The sequence below is a fragment of the Aedes aegypti genome, chromosome 3 (assembly GCF_002204515.2).
Source record: "Aedes aegypti strain LVP_AGWG chromosome 3, AaegL5.0 Primary Assembly, whole genome shotgun sequence".
NCBI lineage: Eukaryota > Metazoa > Arthropoda > Insecta > Diptera > Culicidae > Aedes > Aedes aegypti.
The window spans coordinates 101,189,770-101,210,935 of record NC_035109.1 but is presented as its reverse complement, the minus strand read 5'-3'; the positions used below and the strand labels follow the sequence as shown (position 1 = coordinate 101,210,935).

Sequence of the window (21,166 nt, the reverse complement as noted above, 5' to 3'; positions counted from 1 at the left end):
GATATAACGCAAATAACGAGAGGAAATTCACTTTTGTTTTAAAAATCATGAAATTCAAGCCGTCATACGACAAACGCAAAAGAGGTTCCAAAAATGGCCATTTGGAGCCCTATTCTGCAACCGAGTGTCCGATAATATCCAGAACGACTTTATAATTCATGTTCCTACTTTCAAGTCACTCAGGCAATAAAAGCCCTGTAAATAGAGGTAGATTAGGTGTACCAGTTACTCAGCCACTACCAGCCCTGTAAATAGAGGTAGGGTAGGTGTACCAGTAATCACCACCCTAATTGATAGATTTTTGAATACTATCAATATGTTAAACGACAGCCAGCTTTCAAGCCATGTTTAGTGGGAAAAATAAAAGAACTGCTGAGAAACTGAGTTTTTGTATTGGAAACTGGGGTGGCGAATACTTGATGGCATGGACCAGTATTGGCCATTACGTTGATTCCTTATGAGAGATGGCTAATTCAAGAACACCATGGCGATATGTGGCGCAAGCAAGCAAAAATTTTAAAGAAAATATTTTTTCTATTATTTTACCTGCAAACTTTTAAGTGCGTAGCCGCATCATTTTAAGGTGAAGATGGATCGAAGCCATGCTTCAAAACATCTAGTGCACAAATCTAGAGAATACCAACGCTGTTCAAACTAAAGTCTTGATCGATTGATCACTCGCTGGTGGTGACAAAACGATCAGATTTTCAGCGTAGAATGGTCGTCTGTTTTTTCAGATTTGTGCTTTTGGAAATTTGAGGTTTAGCTTTGATTTATCTTCATTTTAAAGTGGTTTATTAAAAAACTGAAGGTCGAACAACAACGTTTTTATCCTCGACAGACGGGGTTTCAACTCGCTACTTCAGTCTTTCTAAACAGCTGGGCGTTTATTATTAAGTAAATTGACTACGTTTAATTTAATGGTTTCAATGAGGTTATTTATTGATAAATCACTGCTGCTGACCCATTCACTGGTGATCAGCATAAAGATCCAATAGAGAATTTACTCTGGAGGTAAATTCAACCTCCAGATCGCGAGCCACTTGTAGAGGTAGCATGTCCATTCTTTCCGCCAGATATGCTCCAAAAGAAGCATGTTGGCTTTTGGTCTTTCCAGGTGCAGCAACCAGATCATCCAGGATGGTGTGGATTTTATCATCGATCGATCGCTCAGCCTTTTTCTTTTTAGATTTTCCTCGTTCATCCACGCTCTCAGCATGCGAATCTTCCAAATCTGTGTCGTCCAAGATAACCTCCTCAATTTCTTCGAATGGACGCTTAGATGAAGAATCATTATTCATCGAACTTGAAGGTCCATCGATCGATTCTCCATGATTTTTGGACTTAGCCTTTCCTTGTGGAGAGCTATAATTTCCGGTAGTTCTGGAAAAAAAGAACAGTCCTAATTATTGCAGCCCATTTTACATACTGTGTGATATGGATCTTGGTTAAATTTTTTATGAAATCGCAGATAGAATTTCTGAAAAAAAAATCCAGGATAAATGCCTGCAGGAAATGCTGATGATAATCCCTGAAGAAATCTCTTGAGAATGAACTCTGAAGCAATTATTTTAGGAATTTGTAGATGACAATCTTGGAAGAATCCCAGGTAGAATTTCTTGAAGGAAAAACAACAATTTCAGGATGCTTTTAATTTGGTAGTCGTTTAAGGATCTCTGGAGCATACTTCATCCTGAATGTTGGGCCTCCTGTCAGATTTTAGAAGCATTATTACAGATATTACTGAGATTCTTTAAGGGCTGTTCATGAACCACGTGGTCATTAAGGGGGGGGGGAGGTGTCTGGTCAGCCGGAAGACCACGGTCTATACATATTTGATTTTTTTTTTGTGTGGACGAGCAGGAATGAAGTGTCTGAAAATCCATAAAAAAATACCACGTAGTTTACGAACAATACCTTAGAGATCCTCTCAGGAACCCTTTTACAGTCTTCTAAAAAAAAAATATATAGGTGCCAGATTTTTTTCTAAGGAATAACTCCAAGGATTTGTCTTAGAATTTTACCATAGATTCCGATAACAATTTTCTGAAAATTCTCTATAAATATCTAAAGGTTTTCCTCGATCAATTTCTGGAGAACATTTCGGAGGAGCTCGTACAAGGATTGCTGGAAAATTATCTAGAAGATTCCTGGAAAAATCTTCAGAAACAAATATTAGAAAACCTGGAACAGAAATGTCTAAAGAAATTGGAAGGACGATTTTTGGAGAAATTTCTGAAGAAAATCTGTAGAAAATTCTGTGGAAATCCCTTGATGGATTTCAGAAGGAATTCATAAACCAAAATTTCCCCATTCAATTGTATGAAACTCAGCAGTATGTAAAACTTCTTCACGGTTTCAGAATAGCGTTAGGAACAATTTGGAGCCTCCTACGGTTCACTTTGTCATGAGGGATTTTTCTATACCGAATAGTCGGACGACGCATGATTTGACCAATGCTCAGTAGATTTAAAAAACATCGCCAAAGTGAATCAAAAGTAACAAAAATAAGATACATATCCTATGGGAGCATTCCAAATCCCGCTAGATATTCGTCATAAATATTCTCTGGAGTTAATTAGTATTTCAAGAGGCTTGCTATTGAGTTTCTTAGAAGCCAACGGTTTGCCATGGGGACTTGGCTTCGCCAAGAAATCTTCAAACACATTTTCAGACAGAATTCATAGCTGGCTGCAGTTTGTTCAATTCATTCAATAAACATCATAGTTCAGATTGTTTTTTCAAGCATATCGCCAGGAAGCTGACAAAATCTGTCAAGGATTAATCTGCGAGTATTCCAGCAGTTTTCTATAGATCACCTCCAGAAATTATCATAGTTTTTTTTATATTTAAGATCACACTGGATAGAATTAGAAAAGATAAGTAATTGCATCCTGCGTGAAATCTGTAACTGACAGAATGACTATTTTTCCAGTATTTCCACATAAGCAAAAGCATAAGCATTGATGATCGTACAATTCATAGGTGCTACTACGTGATGGACCAGAATAATTGAAGTAGCACAATGAACCAAAAGATGTAGCTTGGAAGTAGCTTTTCATGTTCAATGTTCACAGTATTTCCACAGTTGGAAAACAGAATATGTTACGGTTTAAAAAAATTAAAGATCAAAAACTACTCTTGAACTCTTGGACTCTTTATTCTTAACTCTTGAAAACAAGTTAGGTAACAGAACCTTCTCATAAGTGACGAACTTGCCATGGGTGAAAAACCACTTAAATAAAGAAAAGTGAATAAATTAATTATGTTGTTATGGCTATATCGGTCATACCTTCTCAGTATATGAATAAATAAATAATTAAAAATAACTACACTTATTGTCAATCGCATCGCGGACCCCTCTAGAGGTTCGTGGACTACCGGTTGGAAAGCCCTGTCATAGGGAATCTCTTGAAGAATTACAGGAGAATTTCATGGACTAAATCCTGAAGGTGTGACTGGAAAATCTAGATTCTAGACGAACTGCTGGATGTCCTTTGATGTATCCAGTGATATCCTCCAGGAAATTCTTCAGGCATTTCTTGAGGAACTGCAATAAGAATGTCTTCCGGAATGTATCAAGCAATTTATACGGCAATTCCTCTATTTCCTCAAGTATTTCTCTAGGAATTCGTTGAGCGATTCGTACATAAATTCGTTTAACGATTCCTTCAGTGATTCCTCCAGAAATTACTGTAAAGATTCCTTCAGAGATTTCTACAAGAATTCCTTTAGAGATTTCACATAAAATATTTTAGGGTAGTCTTCAAAAATTCTTCAGACATCCCTCAAGGAATTTCTTTATAGTTAAGAATTATCCAGGAATTGATCCTAAAATTATTTCAGGAATTCCTCAAGAAATTCGTACAGGCATTCTTGCAGGGACTCTTCATGGAATTTATCCTAAAAATTCAAACAGAGATTCCTGCAGAACACCATCTAAGTTGCTCAACGGATTCCTGAAGAGCTGTCCATGGGATATCCTCCAGTGTTTCCGTTAAAGATATGTTCAGTTTCATCCTGGGATACTCCAGGAATTCTTCTTGAGAGATGACTAAAGGTATTTCAGGTATTTTATAATATCTTAAAGGATTTCCAGAAGATAACTCTCTGATGGAATTCTTGAAAGAAATCTTGAGGGATTTTTTGGAGAAATCCATGGAAGATTTTTTTTGAGAAAACCCTGAACAAAATATTGGACAAAATAATGCAGAAATTCCTGTAGTGCCTATAGTTTCCTTTGGAGAATGTTAAGAATTAATAATTGCTGGAAGAATCTCTGAAGATAATTCTGAAATAAAAAAGAAATTTCTGAAGAAATAAAAAAAATATTACTGGAGAAATCTCTTTCTGAGACTTTACTGGAGAATTACTGGAACTTTCTGAGACATTTCGAGTGGAAACCCTGGAGTAATTCCTGAAGAGTCATTGGAGTAATATCTAGAGCAATTCTTAAGGAATATCCATAGGAATATCTGTATTTTGTTGTAGAAATCCTTTAAGGATTTTCTGGAGTATTTATTGAAGGAAACCTTTCTGAAAAAGAAAAATATCTGGGAGAATTGCTGGAGGAATTTCTGAAGAATTTATGGAGCAATCTCAGTAGAAACTTCTGAAAGTTTCTCTGAAGGGATTCCTGAAGTAGTTCTTTAAGGAATTTTAGAGGTGTTTTCTCGAGAATTTATAAGAGCAAAATTTTTTTTTCAGAGTAATTTCAAGAAAAAGCATTGGATCCCTAAATTCCCTTAAGGTTATGAAAGAAACCGTTGAAGTTTTGTTGAAAATCCAGATGGAATTTTCTTGGGTAATTACAAGAAGAATTTCATGAAGATATCCTGAACGGTTTTCAGCCATAAATTATGGAAGAAACCGTTGAAGCTTTGTTGAAAATCCAGATGGAATTTTTCTGAGGTAATTACAAGAAGAATTTCATGAAGATATCCTGAACGGTTTTCAGCTATAAATTCCTAGAGTAATCACTTGAGTTCCTAGATGAATCTCCAACAAGTTGATGGAGGAATCCCTGAAAAAAATCATGGAAGAATCCCTGAAGATATTCCTGGAGGAATGCCTGGAGAAATCGTTTCTCCTAGAATTCTGTTGAGGATTTCGTCCAGGAATTGCTCCAATGGTGGAAACTCCTCTGGCGATTTGCTTCAGGTATTCCTCTGGAGATTTTCTCCAAAGACTTTTTCCAAGAATTCTTCTGAGGACTTCTCCCAAGAAATCCTCCGGGATTTTCTCCAGGAATTTTAAAGGGAATTTCCAACAGCAGAACTCCTTCAGGGAGTTCATCCAGAAATTCCGCAGTGGATTTCATCCTGAAATTCTTCCGGAGATTTACTCTAGAAGCATCTCCAAAGATTGCATGAATAAATACCTCCAAGGATTCAGTTAAGAAATTCCTCTGCTGATTTTCTCCAGAAATTCTTTAGGGGGTTTGTCAGAGAATTTGAAACAGGACTTTTTCAGGGAAGCTCTTTGGAGATTGCACCAGGAATTACTCCGGGAAGCTCTTTGGAGATTGCACCAGAAATTTCTCTGGAGATTTTCTCCAGGAAGTCCTCTGGGAATTTCAAGGATTCCTCCGGGAATATCCCTCAACATTTACTCCGAGGATTTTCTCCAGGAATTATTTTCAGGCATTCATCCGGGGATTTATGGCAGGAATACCTCCGGGGTTTGCTGCAGGAATTTCTTCGGGGATTCCTCCGGGAATTTCTTCGGGTATGTATTTCCTTTAGAAATTTCTCCGAGGATTTCGTCCAGAAGTTCCACCGGAGGTTTTTCCAAGAGCTCCTCCGGGGATTTCCTCTGGGAATTTCGTCTAGAAGTTCCTTAGAGGAATTTCTCCAGAAATTCCTTCGGAGACTTTATCCGAAGATTTCTTCCAGGAATATATCTGCGGATTTACACCAGGAATTTTTCTCCAGGAATTCCTCAGAGAGTTTCAGCAATTCCTCCGGGGATTTGGTCAAGGATTTTCTCTGGGGATTTCGTCCAGCAATTCATTAGGAAATTCTTTTGAGGTTTTTTCTCCAGAAATTCTTTCGGGGATTTTTTCAGAGAATTTTTCCGGAGACATCCTTCAGGATTTTCTCTTGGTATTTAAACCAGGAATTTTTACGGGGATTTTTTGCAAGAATTTATCTTGGAATTTCTGCAGGAATTCCTCCGGGAATTTCAAGGATTCCTCTGACGATATCCCAGAAACTCCTCCGGGAATTTTCTCCAGAAATTTCTCAGGGGATTGTCAATAGCTATTACTCCGGAGATTTCGTGCAGAAATTCTTCCGGGGATTTCCAGGAATTGTTTCTGGGATTTCTCCAAGAAGCATCTCCGAGGATTTTCTACCGCAACTCCTCCAGGAATTCTTCTGGAAATTTCGTCCAGAAATAGGGTCCTAAAGCCATGTCCCAATTTTAGTGCCAAACGCTTAAGTTTAGGCCAAGAACACATATTTACACAATTTTTTAATGTTTTCCGGTAGTTTTTAGTCCAAAAAACATTTTTTATATTTATTTTAGATTTTGTCACACCCCTTGGCTTAAACTCAAAATTTGGGTGTATTTTGTTTTCCGTGTCCCTTCCGAAATGTCAGATAGGAACAACCCCAGTGTTAAAACTAAAAGCCCTGTGGTGTTTTGGTCAACTAAGCGAACGTCAAACATGATCTCAAGTGTCAAGGTTCATTTGTGGACCCAATGTTTAAATTGAAGTTTAAATATGATGTAGCCGTTAGTTGAGCGGGAAAAAATGCTAAAGTAGTTGCAGTAACATGCTCTTTCGTGTTATTGAATAAAAACAAGATTTCATTAAACATTTTAGGACCCGTCCAGAAACTCCTCTGGCGATCTGCACCAGGTATTCCTCCGGAGATTTTCTTCAGATATTTCTCCGGAGATTTTTTCCAAGAATTCTTCCGGGATTTTCCTCTAAGAACCGAGATTTCCCTCAAGGAATACCTCCGAGGATTTTAATCAGAAATCTCACCGAAGATTTTTTCATCGATCTCCTCCGGGGAACCCCCAATAATTCTTCCGGGGATTTACTCCTGAAATTTTCTGCGAGAATTTCAAATAGCAATTCCTCCGAGAATTTCAAGGGTTCCTCCGGGGATATTCCTCAAGACCTGCTTCGGGAATTTTCTAATAGTAATTCCTCCGGGGATTTCCCACAGAAATTCTTCTACGCTTTCCTCTAGGGATTGTTCTAGGAATTTCCTTCAGATCACCTTCGGAGATTGGTCCAGGAATTCCTCCGTGGATTTCCTCCAGAAACTCCTCTGGCACTTTGCTCCACGAATTCGTCCGAGGATTTTCTACAGGAATTCCTCAGGAGATTTCATTCAGAAATTCTTCCGGCGATTTCGTCCAGAAATTCATTAATAAATTCCTCTGAGGATTTTCTCCAGAAACTCTTTCGGAGATTTTTTCCAAAGAATTTGTCCAGAGATTTCCTCCAGGATGTTCTTTGGAGTTTTACAACAGGAGTTTCTCCGGAGATTTCTTCCAGGAATGCCCCGGTGATTTCTTCCAAGAACTTCTTCGAAAATTCCCTCCAGGAATAATCCGGGGATTTCCTTCAAGGTTTCCTTTGGGGATTTCATCTATAAATTTCTGCGGGGATTTCTCCATAAATTAATCCGGAGATTTCTCCCAAGAGTTTCTCTTTAGGATTTCACAAGGATTTACACTTGGGCCGAGGATTTTCCTCAACGATTTCTTCCAGAAATTCCTCCGGAGGTATTCTCCAAGAATTCCTCCGGTAATTCTTTTGGAGGTCCACCAGGAATTCCATCGAATTTCCTCTTCAGTTTCTCCAGAAATTTCTCCAGATTTCGTCAAGCTATTACTCCGGAGTTCCTCTACAAACACCTCCAGAGTTCCTCCATGAATTAATCCGTAGTTCCTCCAGGATTTTTTTTTTGAGATTAACTAGGATTTTGTCCAGAATTCCACTGTACAGGGTGGCCAGTGAAAAGTCAATTTCAAATTCCCGGTTTTCTCCCGGTTTTTTCCCGGTATTTCAAAAATATTCCCGGTTTAATGATATGGTAAGAAACATTATTGCGATTTTTTTACCATTTCAAACGACTTTTAAGTATGAGTTTTTTGGTCATCAACCTAAACTTACTTATACTGATTCTGCTAAATTCCAGTTTGATCTATGAAACGATATTTTACGACGGTCATTTTAAGTAATCGTGGAATTTGTTATGAAAAAGTTCAGTGTAAAAAAAAGTTAGACCCTCGTTTATATGATGGGATCGAGTCAATCTTTGAATGAATGACAGTTTAAATTTTCAACATTTCGTTCCATGGTCATCAGCATAGAATTTTTTGTTATGTTCTATCCCCACAAATCTAGAACATTTTCTCAGGGCAATTATTTGTGATAAAAAAAATAACAGTCATAATTCTGAAATGAATTAGAATTTTGTACTATTTTTACCAAGCCCAAACAAGAAGCGAATGGCAAATCTTCAATAAATATCATAGGTTGTAAATAGAGTTTTCAAATTTCCCGGGATTTGATTTCCCGGGAAACGGGAAATAAATTTGCCATTTCCCGGGAAATCCCGGGATCCCGGGAAATTTTCAAAAAACGTGAAAATAAAGCTTTTTTTTATATTTGTATTTTTGTTATATATTTTTATACCAGTAAACTTGTATGGTACCTACATTCTCTTTTTTGTGTGTAATTTATTTATGTTTCTCAAAAAAATCTATTGATTTTGTTGTGTACGCTAGGCTTCAGAACAACACAAATTATGATATTGAGTCCATGGGGAGATTATTCTTGACAAATCGTATGAAGTTCAAATTATATGTACAGGACGGACTCGATTATCCGGAATTCGATTATCCGGAGTTTGTTCTTTGATATTCTTATTTTTGAGATTTTATGCATGAATTTGAGATAATTTGGTATTGCAATATACAATATGAATGGTTTTGCAGCTTTGGATGTCAAAATAATTTCTTCCCAAGACCCCTAATGTTCCTAGATATAAATTCTGGTTACGCCACTGCATTATATAAATAAAACAACGAAAAAAGAAAATAATTAAATTCTTTTAATGTATATTTCCATTTTTCTTTTAGTGACTCGATTATAAGGAAGATTATGTTATCCGAAGTGAAAAAAATCGATACAAAGGATAATCGAGTCCGACCTGAACCAACATTAAATCAAATCTTTCAAGCACTAGAATAATAACCAACTAGAGTCTAACGATGGAAAATGTGACGGTTAAATCCATGAAAACTTTATGAGCGTTCTCAATTCATGGATGATCCCTCGAAAAATCCTGTATTGTGTATAGCATATAATCTATTTTGAAAAAAAAAAACATATCGTCAAAGAGTTATTCATTTTATGAACAACTATTTGATTACAAAAAAACAACAAATCAATATGGAAGTATAACTAGTGATCTAGTAAGGTCATTGGTAAGAATGATATGAAAAGTAAATTAAACGATAGTTTTGGTTTGAAAATGGATGGTTAATCCTTTTTTAATAGAACTACCCTTGAAATACAGAAATCCCGGGAAATACGGGAATCCCGGAAAACAGGAAATCATTTCCCGGGAAACGGGAATCCCGGGAAATCTCATATCCCGGGAAATGTTCCCGGGATTGAAAACTCTAGTTGTAAACGCATTTAATTTGATAGTAGTGAATTGCAAGCTTGCTTAGAGAAATTTATAACATCCAAACATTGTAGTTTTTAACATAAAATGCTTCATGAAGCTATATGAAAAACTTTTCGCAAGATGTTTTTTCATTAAAAGTTTTTTATTTACTGGATTAGAGCAATTATTGACTAACTAGGGATTCGAATTCAGACGCTTTTGTAAAAATCCACTAAAGTATAGATCGTGCTGGTTGAAACATTAATTGGTATGCAAAATTTTCCCGGAGCTAATTGAAATTCCCGTATATTTCCCGGTTTTCTCCCGGTGATTCGAAATTCCCGGCTTTTTCCCGGTTTTCCCGATTTCCCGGTGCGCTGGTCACCCTGACTGTAGCTCCCCCAGCAACTCTTCCGTTGCTTCAGCAATTTCTCAGGAGTTCCTCCTGGAGCTTTGGAGAAACTACGGAGGATATGCTGGATAAAATCCAAAATAAATGCTGAAAGAACTCCGGAGGAATTTGTAGAGCAACTCAGGAGGAATTACCGAAGAAGCTTCGAAGGAATTCCAGGAGAAACTCTAAAGGAATACCTGTAGGAACTCTGGGCAAAATCCTAGAGAATATCCAAAGGAAATCCTGGAGGAACTACGAAGCAATTTCTGCAGGAACCCAGGAGGCGTTGCTGGAGAAACTCCGGATGTATTTCTGGAGGAACTCCGGGGGAATTGCTTGACGAACTCCAGAGAAATTTTTGAAGCAATTCCCAGCGTTGGGAATGAACTCGGGAGGAACTTTCCAGAAATTCCAGAAGAATCGCTGTAGGAACTCTTCTGGAAGAAATCTAGAAGAATTTCCTGTAGAAATCCGGAGGACGTTCCGAGGAATCGCTGGATGAGATCCAGAAGAATTGCCGGAGGAAATGCGGAAGAATTAATTTCTCATAGGATTAAAGAAAAACTGGAGGAACTCTGGAGGAATTCCAGGAGGAAGTATAGATAAATTCCCGGAGAAACTTTTGAGAAATTTCCTGAGGAACTCTGGACAAACTCCTGGAGGGAATGTAGTGAATTTTTCGAAACAACTTCAGAAGAACTCCAGAGTATTTCCGAGGAACTACAGTGAAACCCCCATAAGTGGATGTTCCATTATTCGATATCGACACATGGAATCAGCGGTAAAGTAAACGTCAAACTAAAACAAAAGCGATGCAAGCGGCACGAGTGGCTCGTCGGCCAACTACCAAATATTCAAATTAAGCGTGCTCTGCGAAAGAAAATAATCAGAGTTTTAAGTCTGTTTGTCTGTGCTATGACGGTAGTTGAAGTTCCCGGAGGAATTCCTGGAGGGATTCCTGGAGGAAATTCTAGGACAAAATCCTCGGAGGATTTTTTTTAATGAAATTCCTAGAGGAAATCCCCGGGAAATTTCTGGACAAAATCCCCAAAGAAATTTCTGGATGAAATCTCCGCATGAATTCTTGGGAGAAATTTTCAAAGGGAGCAAATCCCCAGAAGATTTTTGGATTTAATCTACGGAACAATTTTTGGAGGAATTTCTGGAGGAAAGCCCCGTAATAATTTCTGGATAAAATCCACTGAAGGGTTCTTGGAGGATATCTCCGGAAAAATAATTGAAATCCCCGAAGGAATTATTGGAAAAATGTTGTTCTTGATATCCCCAAGGAAATGCTTGAAGTTCCCGGAGGAATTCCTGGAGGAAATTCACGGACCAATTCCTTGAGGAAATCTCCTAAGCAATTCCTGGAGGAAATTCCCGGTGAAATTCCAGGTGCAGGTGGTGAGAAATTCCTGGATGAGTTCTCTGAAAAAATCCTCGGGAGAATTGCTTGCCAAAATCCCCGGAGGATTGTTTAAATGAAATCCCCAAAAAAAATTCTGGACAAAATCCCCAGAGGAATTTCTGGATGAAATCCCCGCATGAAGTCTTGGGAGAAATTTCTCAAAGGGAGCAAATCCCCAGAAGATTTTTGGAGGTAATCAACGAAGCAATTTTTGGATGAATTCCAGGAATAATTTCTTGAGGAAATCCTCGGGAGGGTTCTTGGAGGATATCTTCGGAAGAATCATAGAAATCCCCGAAGGAATTCTTGGAAAAATGTAGTTCTTGATATCCCCGGGGAAATTCTTGAAGTTCCTGGAGGAAATTCTCGGACCAATTCCTTGAGGAAACCTCCTCAGGAATTCCTGGAGAAAATTCCCGGAGAAATTCCAGGTGCATTTTCCAGAGAAATTCCTGGATGAGTTCTTTGAAAAAATCCTCGGGAGAATTGCTTGCCAAAATCCCCGGAGGATTGTTTAAATGAAATCCCCAAAAGAATTTCTGGACAAAATCCCCAGAGGAATTTCTGGATGAAATCCCCGTATGAATTCTTGGGAGAAATTTCTCAAAAGGAGCAAATCTCCAGAAGATTTTTGGAGGTAATCAACGAAGCAATTTTTAGATGAATTCCAGGAATAATTTCTTGAGGAAATCCTCAGGAGGGTTCTTGGGGAATATCTTCGGAAGAATCATTGAAATCCCCGAAGGAATTCTTGGAAAAATGTAGTTCTTGATATCCCTGGGGAAATTCTTGAAGTTCCTGGAGGAAATTCTCGGACCAATTCCTTGAGGAAACCTCCTCAGGAATTCCTGGAGAAAATTCCCGGAGAAATTCCAGGTGCATTTTCCAGAGAAATTCCTGGATGAGTTCTCTGAAAAAATCCTCGGGAGAATTGCTTGCCAAAATCCCCGGAGGATTTTTTTTTAAATGAAATCTTTAGAAGAAATCCCCAAAAGAATTTCTGGACAAAATCCCCAGAGGAATTTCTGGATGAAATCCCCGCATGAATTCTTGTAGAAATTTCTCAAAGGGAGCAAATCTCCACAAGATTTTTGGAGGTAATCTACGAAGCAATTTTTGGATGAATTCCAGGAATAATTTCTGGAGAAAATCCTCGGGAGGGTTCTTGGGGGATATCTCCGAAAGAATCATTGAAATCCCCGAAGGAATTCTAGGAAAAAAAGTAGTTCTTGATAACTCCGAGGAAATCCTTGAAGTTCTCGGAGGATTCCTGGAGGAAATTCTCGGACCAATTCCTTGAGGAAGAAATTCCCGGAGAAATTCCAGGAGCGACTTCCAGAGAATTTCAAACACAAAACAGACAGTAGTAGGCAATAGTTAATTAATCGAATTAATCTGCCAAAAACAAAGTTTATTGATCGTATTGAAAATTGTAAGGTGTTAACACATTTTTGATCGTTTTGTTTTAAAGCTAAGTATGTTGTTACGCTCAAGAAAAGAAAAGAAATTCCTTGACTGCATTGGAAAAAAGCTATCGCTATCAAACCTACAGTAATTTCTAAAATAATATAAATATTTTAATTCCTGATGATGCAGGTGTTTTAAAACTAGCTAACTAGATCAGCTTCTAAATTTTGTATGGCCCGCGGCCCGCATATTTGGCTCGTTGAATATTCTACAACTTGAAGTTGAGATATCAAGTCTAGTTTTGAATTTTATTTCATGCTGATATTTTAACTCGGTAAATCATAAAAAAAATGGTTTTTAGAATCTGAAATACATTCATAATGTTATGAATTATTAAAAGTCTTTATTTCAAATATTTGAAAACAAAATCTGGATGTTTTGCAGTAAGATTGTAAGCACTGTTGATTTTAGTTTCACTAACGGTCAAAACGTTCTACAAAGAAATTTGAGAAGACCGAATTGAGGTTAATTCTTAAATACACAAATTTAATCTACGAAAACGCGTTTTTGTACCATAACCTCCTTCAACTTTTGCTAATGAAGCCTGAACAAGTCATTGCCAAACAAATTTTCAAACATGATTTCACTTAATCACAGGAGAATATTCTCAAAGAATCCTAAAAATGAATTTCACCAACTCCTGGGAGTGCTGCCTATACTTGTGATTATAAAAAATACCAGTTTTGCACAAAATCTTCGACAGACTGCTCAAATAATTCTGGACACTACTTTCAGGTATGACATGAGCAGGATTCTCATATAATCTTCAATAAGATTCTTTGACTTCTGGTCAGGATTTTTAAGGTTTTCAATTCTAATTTTCAAAAATGATGGGCAAGGTTACAATGTAACCTTAGGTAGAATTTCAAAAGAATCTTAGGCAAATTTATAATAGAGGTAAGATCAGGTTTCTTCTGAAATGGTGGACAGCATTCGAAAAGATTTCAAAGCAGGATTGCGAAATGAAAATTGGGATGAATATTTAGCAGCAATCACCTATTCGATGTTTTCAAAATAAATTTTCTTCATTTGCTGACATTTACGAATATTTGTGCATTTTAGAAAATTGACCGATACACAAAAGTATTTCAGCGATTTGGCCCGCGATTCAAAAAAGGGGGCAGGCCTGTTTTATAGTCTTAGCAAGGTATCAACCCAAGTTTGATTCATAAATTCCCTGACCTTCCAGTCGATTTCTAGAAAAATTCTAAACCATTTAATTTTATGGCTTCAACAACCAATCGATTTTTTTTTAAATCTGTTTTATAACTCAGAAGTATCAGTTCTCACGTTTTCAAATGCACAAAACTGGAGAAATAGTTGGAAAACGTACCTGATCTTCTTATTTTAAGCTTTCTGGTAGTGCACAAAGCCAAAATAAAAAGTTCACTGTTGTTTAACACTTTCTTTGCGAGATTTGTGCCTTTTTTTTAAATAAACTAAATATTTCAAATAGTACAAAATTGTAAACAATAATATAAAACGTAAACGAATATCTTAAATTTATCAGAAAAATATATAAATAAAAAAATTACTTTTGTGGGTAGCCGTTTAAAATCAAAGGTCAGGTTCTATAAAATATAATAATAAGGTTGAAGTTCTCGAAATAGAACTGAATTAGGGTAACGTATATAATTTGGACAGGCTTGTCGTTCTATGCTTATTTCCAATGAGATGTTGAGGAACACATGTACGGGAAATCATGTATTGCATTATTAATACACTATGCTACATATTAATGATGACCATTTTCATAACAATTACAAATTGGCTTCAAGAATGTAAAAATTGTAAATTGTATCTACAGAACATCTGTGGAACCTACGAATGCAAGAGGATATGCATTTCAAGAGCATACATTAAATGCAATAATAGCGGTCAGAATTAGCATTCATAAAAAAAATTGAAAGTGGAAACATGATAAGATATGTCTAAAATTTAAGCTAAGTTCATCTAAAATCTTAACATGAGCATATATGGCATAAATCAGGTGTTGTCCAAAATAGATTATGGTTTTTGTTCAGTTGATATAATTTGGCCATCTGATGAAACACACTACACTACATCTGATGAACACACTGATGATATTTGCTTGCATTGAATGAAACTATTGATTTTCACTAATATACACATCCAATAAGCGAACAAATGCATATGTAACATGTAAACTCTTACAGTATTGTGATATGATCGTCTTTTCAAGAAACCATTGTATGGATATTAAGATAACGCCTCTGTCCAAATTATATTCACATGAGGGTGTCCGAAATGTATGACAGACAGGCTGCCAAAAAACGCTATTTTGGAAGCTAATACTACAGTTTGTAATCATTATTATTATCTTTACTATCAAAAATTCATCTCCTAAATTCTTAAGTAATGTTTGCCTTATTAAATTTTCATAGTTATTAAGGAAATTCAAACCTAGCTTGTAATACGAACGTCTACAATATCTGAAGGTTGAACCTATAATGTTGTCTCAAAGTTAACACACCCACTATTACGTTCCATTGATTATATAGGGCTCATTCACTAATTTTATAACGCTGAAGGGGGTGGGTTGGTGTGCTTAAGATATTTCAGCTCATAAATATAAAATTTTTGAAATATTCATACATTCTGAAATTTGTGAATAAACGCATAACAGTTCTTATGAGTAGCTTTAAAATAATGATTTTACAGCATAGCCTTTTAGATCGAAGACCGATGTATGAATATAATTTGTTTCGAAATTATTCACGTGATCTACTAGTACCCCTATTAGGAAAGAATCATTCATTGTCATACATACCTGAATGACCAACAATTGCATATGTATAGGCTTAGCTGATGTGACTTTCCTAATATGTAGTTTTTTCACTCATTTATTGTCTACAAAACCTTGTGAAGTATATAAATTTGATGCTATTACTTACTACTTGATATTATTACTTTTTACTTTATATTGATATTATTAATTTTTACTTACTGTTTATTATTATATTATTGTATTTATTAACTTATGTGATATTTGGGCATATTCAACGAGTATTATCACATCCAGAATTCCCATTGAGTGAAACACTTCAATACCATCATAGATCATATAATATTACTTAATTATAGAACGGCATTTTGATATATTATTCCAAGTATGTTCCTATCCGCTCTTGTCCTGTTGGGTCTTGAAAAACCTCGTAGAAGATTACAAACTGTCAATGGTATTCCCATAACCCACCCACAGTTTGTAATCTTCTCACTAGTTTTAAATTATATTAACTCGGAGTAAAGACGACTTCAATAAATGATTAATGTATTATGCAGTAGTTTGTATAAAATTACTACTACTACTAAATCTAAGCAATGCTCATGAAAATTTGTCAATTGGACTTCACTAATTGATAGTAGGGTGCAGAGATTCTTGGGCACTTCCATGATTCACTTTGGCATGGGGGTTTTTTATCGGCCAAATTGTCTGAAACTTTTCAATAAGAAGCACTTGAATACGACGCATGTTATGACCAAATATGAGCTCTGTAGCTTTCCAAAAACCTCAACGTGAATCAAAAGTGCCAAGAATTGGATCCGGCTCCCTATCTAGAATGCCTTTAAATAATTTTAATTGAATTTTCTTTAAATTTGAACTGGTTCACAATATTAAATGGTTACTGATGATCAAATGATGGATTCTCAAGCCCTAAACATCTGATTGTTGTAATAACAACTTTGTGATTGTTTTGAAGTTTATACAACCTCTAATTCGCACTACAAAATACAGTGATTAAATTTCTAAGATCATCGCTCCCTGGAAGATCTCTTTGTTGAGGATACACCATATTTAGCCATTTAGATGCACAGACTGTAACTTGAAACTAGACAACGGACATGCAATGGCAGAGCCGACAAACATTCCTTATGAAAATTCGGGAATCGAACCCACTCCCCGCAACACTGACGACACTAACCGCTCAGCCACTAAGCCTACAAAATTGTGTGAATTGCAATGAATATTAAACAAACATTCTCAATCATTCTCGAGACCCTAAACCCTAAAAATTCTCAATCAATAAGTGTTTATTCCGGGCCGTTGACACATAGGGAAAGTGTACCAGTTATGGCCATAGTGGTTCCCTATTTGGCCAAATGTGTAATTTTGACAACTTTCGCATTTTAAATCTTTTTGAATATTTCAACATCAAGATATATCTTAAATCTAACTAATACAATACACAAAATTTTTCAAAATTTGAAGACATCAAATTAATCACATGGCGAAATAGGGAACCACTATGTCCATAACTGGTACACCTTCCCTAGTTACCTGTTCAACCGTAGTTGTTCCGAAGCTGACTCCATTTAGGCTTTTCATTAGCAGCTCACTCCGCTGCAGCGAGCAAGTTGCTGAACAACGATTGGAGATGTCCCGTTCGTGCCGGATCCAGTTCAGGAGCGTCTCCAACTCATTCCCAACTCCATCGATGAGCAGATTTCCAAAACGAGCCACCAGACTTCTTTTGGTACGGCAGCTTCCATGGCTTTCGTTAGCCGACGACAAACGTCGACAATGGTTGACTTCTTCCGACCGGTTTTTTAAGACGGTTATGCCGGAAAGGATCACCAAACAGCAATAATTCTTCCTCCGTTGATTTGTGATCCGGCCGATGGATTTCTCACGATTTTTTCGCGTCGGAAACTCCGGAAATTGACAAAATAAAACGCGATCGCGGACTAATGGCGGCCATCAATCGCCGACCAAAACAAACTGTGAGCAGTGTTGCGAGATGTAGGGTAAGTGTACCAGTTATGGACATAGTGGTTCCCTGTTTCGCCATACGTAATTACTTTAATGTCTTAAAATTAAAAAAAAATTGTGTGTTTTAGTAGTTAGATTTAAGTTATATCTTGATATTAAAGCATTCAAAAAGATTTAAAATTTGAAAGTTATCAAAATGTCACATATGGCATAATAATTTCTCTAGCAACTTACTAAAAGTCGTGCACCTCCTATGAATTGTTTTAGTTTCGCCCATACATATTGCTTGAAATTCAAACAAACCAGTATTCGAATGTTTGAACATTTTTCCCGGCGTGTTATACAATTCCTGGATATCTCCCGTAATTTTCCGGGCATTTGGAATTCCCGGGGTTTTCCCGCTTTTCCGAATGGACAAACACCTTGGGTTAAGAGTCGCTGAAATCTGCTGGAATCTTGGGGAGAATTACGGAGGAATCTCTGAAGAAACTTATAAGGAAGATCTGAGGATCATTGGGGAAAATAAATCAATGGAGGACTTTAGAGAGGAATCCAAAACTGAGTACAAATCACCGGATAAATTACTAGATAAGTTTCTGGAGATATTTATGGTACTTTTCGGAATGATTAAAATTTACTTACGGACGGTTCTGACAATGAGCAGCCAGGAACATCAGCTCATTGTAAAATGGCCATGTAGACTCATGAACGTCGTCCCTTCCAGCACCTGATGTGGAAGTTGATGTGACTTCTCGGTGCTCCTTCACGAAACGATCCCTCACATTCTTCCACTTTTTTTTGCGTCTTCCTCTGTTAATTAATAATTTTTATTAGTATATTTAATATCGCCAATTATATGAATGGAAATCGCTTACCTGATATTTGCATTTCATGTGCAACATAGCGCCATGCCGTGTCCTTTTTCACGGTATTTCGGAAATGTTTACTTGCTTTCGCGTAAATTGATGGGAACTTCTTGATACAATTGATCAGTTTAAAATTAAAATTCTGCGATATTGAACTCTGTACTTCCGATAAAAATTCCGCAGATTCTGTTGGTTCCATTTTTCAACGTTTAAAAACACGAACCGCACACGAACTAAATTGATTCCGCGTTTTCCGCTACCGCTTCTTTTGAGCTTTTTCAAAACAAAAAGCGGTTTAGTACTTTTAGTACAATACCGCTTTTACCGCGAAGTTGTCATTGCGTGCACCCATACCTGTTTCCATACAGTCAAAATCCAATTTGACAACCGCATTCCGTTGCCGTTCCGTTTCGGTCGTCATTGCGTTTGGCCCTTTAATGTTCAGCAGATTGCTCACATATCGTGCATATTCAGTTAACACCAGAACGAATGATTTTGTATTCACCTAGCTCGCTGCGCCCCACGCCTTCTTGTTCCGACCGGATTCGTAGTGAGAAGCATCTTTACAGGGCTGTTGTGAGGAATTCTTGCAACATTCTCCTGCACGCCGCCGAAGATCGTCCTTAGTACTCGGCGTTCGAAAACCCCAAGGCTTGCACGGCAGTGTAAAAAAATCCATGCGAAAACAGAATCGGGTGTATTGAACAACAGGCACGAAAGTCCATCGCCCTGTCGTAGTCCCCGCCGAGACTCGAACGAACTGGAGTTTTCGCCAGAAATTTTTACGCAGTTTTTCACGCCGTCCTTCGCTTCGTCTCTCTAATAAATCTTGTGAGCTTCCCGGTAAGCTGTTCTCGTCCATAATTCTAAACTGAACGTTAAGGTCTAAACAATTCGATCGATCCTGCCAGGAGTCGAACCTGGAATCTTCTGATCCGTAGTCAGACGCGTTATCCATTGCGCCACAGGACCCTACATATTCGTGATTCAAGATCATAAAATGTCACATTTACACAATTTATACAATTTTTCAACCAGCCCTCAAAAATGTTTCATAGTTCTACATAAGTTAATGGAAACCATCAGAAACTTGATACAAAGCACCTCTTTCAGTACCATTCGATAATCAAATCGCTATGGCCATTCGTCCAAACCCATCAATTTAAAGGGATCAATCAAAGATCCCGCGTGTTCGAAGCATTTTGTCTCTCCGATTCGTTTTTATAGTCCAATTCTCCCATTCACTGCGGGAGTTAAAATTGGAAATCCTCACTGTATAGATTTGTTGAGAGATGAGAAGTCGAAAAATTACCATACTCACACATCACCATATGCGAGTCTTCCCTTGGATCCTCGGAGGAACATACCACGCTGCCCTCCATATGTATGAGCGTTGATTCGCTCACAATGCCGCATGCTTACACGAGGGAATAAAAACGAAATCAAATTTAGAAAAGAAAAAAAACGGCGCGATAAGCATCCGATCAAAAAATTAGACCTCGCATTATCTCTCTTCGACTGCGAGGCGTGGTGGATGGGGTCGAGTAGCACGATACATTTAACTTTAATGGTGCATCAGGTTGACGGGGAATGTTTAGGGGCGATCGAAAGCCATCAGCGCGACCGGCCGATGTGTGATGGGTTAATGATATGGACAATTCTCGAGAAGCAGCCAGCGCTAACCTATCGTCCTCATCGTTTCCAGTTGCTGCTGCTGGGCCACTGCTGAGCGATTTGATTGGAAATGTAAATCAACGCTCCACACTGCATGCGAGATTGCTGGGAATAAGATTGGAAGCGACAGCGTGGAAGATTGCTCATTTCCAGGAGCTGTGCCCAGATCGAAACCAAGTCGAAATGGGCTAGGTGGAGGGCCGTGATGAGTGCGGAGTTCCAGATTCAGACTACTTACATATTGAGATGATGGGGATTGATCTAGGGAACAGACACTTTGACGAGAAGATTGGTTCAATTTCTAAGAATTTTACTCGAATCTCGAATTCCAAAAGGTATTTATACTTTTCCGTAAATTTGAGCTGAAGTTGTGCTACTAGATTAATATCTATTCAAGGTATTCGGAGATTGCATATTTAGACATGTATAAAAATTAAGAGATTTTTAGTAAAACCAGACTCAGCTGCCAAAAGTTGTCACACATGCTGGAATGCAAACCATGTTAAGGAAAAACCGCCCTCTTTTATTTGTATGGAAAAGTCCAGTCAAATGCAAACTTCTTCATATGTATGGCTGTAAAAGAATCCACCAATCAAAGACCAGCGTCAACGCAATGGAAAGTTCCCCATGTAAAATTGCATAATGCACACAGCTCATAGCATGAATGAGGAAATCTTGATGGCTCTTGATGTTTTTACTAATTCACATTTTTTACGAAAAAAAAGTCTGAAGAGTAATTACGCAGATTGCAAAAATGGCGCTCGAAGAGAACCATGTAATATACAAGCTTGACTTGAGTGCATGTGGAAGAAACAAAAGCATTTCAACAATAATGGATAACGAAGTAATGAAAGTCATAATGAATGGTGGTTTTACCTGATTTTGATGCAGCTGGAAAGAAAAGAGGGTGGGTCTATATGCGGTTTGGATTATCTTGCATTATGGCGTCCCTTTGAAACAAACAATAATTAATACGAATGAATG

At 37.4% G+C, this 21,166-nt stretch overlaps 1 protein-coding gene and 1 non-coding gene across 2 annotated transcripts; both read right to left on the bottom strand.

The window, feature by feature from the left end:
- Positions 1-916: 916 nt before the first annotated feature.
- On the bottom strand, positions 917-17,709 carry LOC110678851. Its single transcript, XM_021852377.1, has 2 exons — positions 17,211-17,709; positions 917-1,383 (listed from the first exon to the last, which is right to left on the bottom strand). The coding sequence occupies exons 1-2, from the start codon at positions 17,243-17,245 to the stop codon at positions 969-971; spliced, it is 450 nt and encodes a 149-aa protein (XP_021708069.1). The 5' UTR covers positions 17,246-17,709; the 3' UTR covers positions 917-968.
- A 1,698-nt stretch (positions 17,710-19,407) lies between these two features.
- Trnar-acg lies at positions 19,408-19,480 on the bottom strand. The gene has a single exon. It is a non-coding gene; the product is annotated as a tRNA-Arg (tRNA).
- Between the last annotated feature and the right edge of the window lie 1,686 nt (positions 19,481-21,166).

What these genes read in the sequence shown, in the direction of transcription:
- LOC110678851 (XM_021852377.1), bottom strand. Translation starts at nt 17,245, where the DNA reads ATGGAGTCAGCTTCGGAACAACTACGGTTGAACAG. An exon ending in GAACAACTACGGTTGAACAG is followed by an intron (nt 1,384 to 17,210) that starts GTAACTAGGGAA and finishes CTTTTTTTCCAG; the next exon opens with AACTACCGGAAATTATAGCT.